The following is a 3,440-nucleotide window of genomic DNA, read 5'->3' as shown; positions in this document are numbered from 1 at the left end:
TCAGGGTTACGAATAAATTTTTTTATAACGACCCTGGGTTCCGGCGGGCGAAAACTCGGCGAAAAGGTTCATTACAACTCCTAACAAAACTTATTTTTCAATCAATCTAGTCTTTGAGGTTGTTTGTGAAGGGTCACAGCCATTTAATAATAATTGCTTCCATTTGATATTCTCGAATTTAATCAATTTTTTATAGCCTTCAGTGATTCGCCTCAAAAATCATTCGATTTCTTTGCGTTTCAGCAATGAAATAAAATCGTACGTCTATTCGTAGGTTAGTCTTCTTAAATGATTTCAAACTGTAATGTGGGTGATATTTAGTGTCTTCGTCATCCTCTGATAGCTTTCGGGTCAGTCTTACTTCACCAGCTGCAGAATTTTAACATCTTTTTTAGTAACAAATCGACTAGAGCAAGGCGCATCTTCGTCATTTTAATTTCCAGAACGGTATCTAGCAAAATAATTCTGCGTTCAGCATTCACTCATAGCAACACTATCATAAAGTGCACGTTTTGTAACAGGTTCAACTTCTGTAGAGTAATAAAGTATCACATAGCATACTCATTCAGATATTCCACAATGTCAATATAAGTTTTTATACTTTTTACACTACACCAAATGATATGTAGCCTGAAATGTCAGATGGGTATCAACATCATCTTGTGACACAAGATGTCGACACATTCTATATTGTAACAACATAACTAATTATAATTTCTTAAATATATCGTGGTGTAAATATACTATTTTTATTTAAAAATATTTGTTTAAAATAAAATCTATATCTATTCATGTAAAAATTACTTCGCATTATTATAATCTAGCCATAATACAATTGATGTTGATTTGGAAAACAAATATTCTGGGTTTTTAATATTAAAATCATAATTATAGCCTTTCAACACGTGTCCGAACCTTATGAATTTATGCTATCAAATTTCAACAAATTATTTAAATTGAATAGTTAAATGCGAAAAAATCGTTCCTCGTGCCATATATTCTGTAGTATATAACAACACAAGCTGAATATTTAGGTGCTATGGTTTTTACTACAACAAAACATTCAATACGGATGTGTGATAAATTGTTAATTATACCATAATTCCGTCATGTCATGATATAAAAACTATGCGTAATTGGAAAACTATCGCAGTTTGAAGTTTGTGCTGCTGAATTACAATGCTATATATACGCAGATTTTTCACACGAATATTTCCATCGGACCCAACGTTTGGTCAAATTGGTTCCATCGATTTGAATATTTTTTTAGCTCAAGCTGCTGGTTTACCATTATTTGGTATGAGAAATGAATCTCTTGCTATGAAAATATTCTTCTCCTTTTATGGAATACCAACGGTGATATTGATAACTATGTGTTACACACTTTTCGAACTGCAAGAGCTTGTATTTTCAAAGGACTTGGAAGATGTCATTCAGTGTTCTTCTTTATCATTATCACATGTTGCAGTTGTTATCAAGGTATATGTTATGCTGTTTTAAAATATCTTTTTATGTTATTTTAAATTTAATGTAAATTTTTAATTTTTGTATTATTATATATTTTAGATATACAATTTATTTTATCGCTTACCAGATATACAGAAAGTTATAAATAAATTAAGGGCTTTAACAAAAGAATACGTGAGGTCTAATGACCAGGTTCGTTAAAGCGCTTCAAAATGTTGATATAAAATTTTTTTATTTTTCCTATTTAGAAACAAACTTTTTTCAACGGTGAATTTGAAAATAAACTTCCACTTACAATTTATGCTCTTTTACTCGGGTTCACTGCAATTTTGGCTATGATTATGTTATTACGAGGTAAGTTATATTTCAAATCAAATCAAATAGAAATATTAAATAATTATGCTAATTATTTATTTTAAATTATTTTCGATATAGATCCAAAAAGTGTAGCATATCGTTATCCTTATCGTGTGCAATTGCCCTCATTTTTGCCTCAACAAATACAGATTCTATATATGGGATTAAGTGTTTTAGTTATTGCTCTTCAAGTTGTTGCGACAGATTATCTAAGTGTAATTTTAATCAATCAGTTACGTATACATTTGAAAATACTAATTTTATCCTTTAATGAACTCATAAATGAGGGACAAAAGGGGTCTGTTGGAATTCCGACGTTGGATCAAAATATACATCTGAAGTCAATAATAGCACACCACTGTAGTTTAATTGAGTAATGTTTTGCAAAAGAAATTTTCATTTTTATTTCATTTATTACAAAGTTTTAACAGATTACGACATGAAGTAGAAGACATTTTTCGCCTTCCAATATTGATCCAGTTTTTAACTTCGTTTGCAATATTTGCTTTAAGCGGATTTCAGGCCACAGTCAGTACAGGAAATACCAATATCACAATATTAGCCTATTTTTATTGTGGTTGTATATTGTGTGAATTATTTCTGTACTGTTGGTGTGGCAATGATGTTTTTGAACAGGTTGGAATATTCTGTTTTATTTCTAATAATAATAGAAATAATTTAATTGTTTCTTACAAAATAGAGTAAGGAGGTGTCAACTTCCGGTTATGGTGTAAGCTGGTATAAATATGATCAACGTTTTCAAAAATCACTTATTATTTTTCTGGCCAATGCTCAGAGACCATTTGTATTTACTGCAGGTGGATTTATGAACCTTTCACTTCCTAGTTTTGCAGGTATTATAACGAAATCGTATTCGCTCATCGCACTTCTACGTCAAGTATATGGAAGATGAAGAGAATGTTTTGGATGAAATTAAGAAAATACTTATTTGATATTTTTACAATGGTTCAATAAGCCTACAAATAGGTAAAGCTTGTATTTAAAAAATAAACCGAAATTATAAATAAAGACACAAAATATTAAATATCATAGAAAAATGATAGTAAAAATTGATCTTTGCTAAAAGAAAGATATATTTGAGGTAAGCACAGAAAAATGGTATCTTGTACTTAAAAATAAGAGTATTCTTAAAAATATTGAATATTGAAATAGTTGGGCAATATTAATTTGTTTTTTTTTATTATTAACATATACTGTTAAAAAGTAAATCTTCATATTAAAAATTTGTTCAAATCTATTTTAATGGCATGATTCAGAGCTTAGTAACTGCCATTAAAATCGACTGGGTGACAAAATAAGACAAACATCTGAACAGTATTTCTAAGTTTCTTAACGTTAACCTTGCAAAATTGAACTGCCCTATTAACTTGGTATTGTAAGCAGAGAAAATATCGTTTTTATAAAGATTTTAATATTTACTTATATTCTATGTATATATTATTTTTTGTAATCACATTAAAAATTGTACTTGTTTTGAGGTAAAAAATTTTAAAAAGGGTCGAATAGAAACAAAAAACAAGAACAAAAATTTAGTTAATTGATTGAAATTTTGCTGAACATAGAACGCTGTTTCGAGTATTGCCAAGTATTCATCA

The 3,440-nt window shown here is 29.0% G+C and overlaps 1 protein-coding gene across 1 annotated transcript; it reads left to right on the top strand.

Annotated features, from left to right (window-relative positions):
- The first annotated feature begins 1,179 nt into the window (after positions 1 to 1,179).
- On the top strand, positions 1,180 to 2,737 carry LOC119681022 (odorant receptor 85b-like). The gene is made up of 6 exons (XM_038094083.1): positions 1,180 to 1,479; positions 1,567 to 1,659; positions 1,731 to 1,821; positions 1,903 to 2,197; positions 2,256 to 2,460; positions 2,525 to 2,737. The coding sequence occupies exons 1-6, from the start codon at positions 1,180 to 1,182 to the stop codon at positions 2,735 to 2,737; spliced, it is 1,197 nt and encodes a 398-aa protein (XP_037950011.1).
- Positions 2,738 to 3,440: the final 703 nt, after the last annotated feature.

This window comes from Teleopsis dalmanni, chromosome 1 (genome assembly GCF_002237135.1).
Source record: "Teleopsis dalmanni isolate 2A chromosome 1, ASM223713v2, whole genome shotgun sequence".
Lineage (NCBI taxonomy): Eukaryota > Metazoa > Arthropoda > Insecta > Diptera > Diopsidae > Teleopsis > Teleopsis dalmanni.
This window is presented reverse-complemented; position numbering and strand designations above follow the sequence as displayed.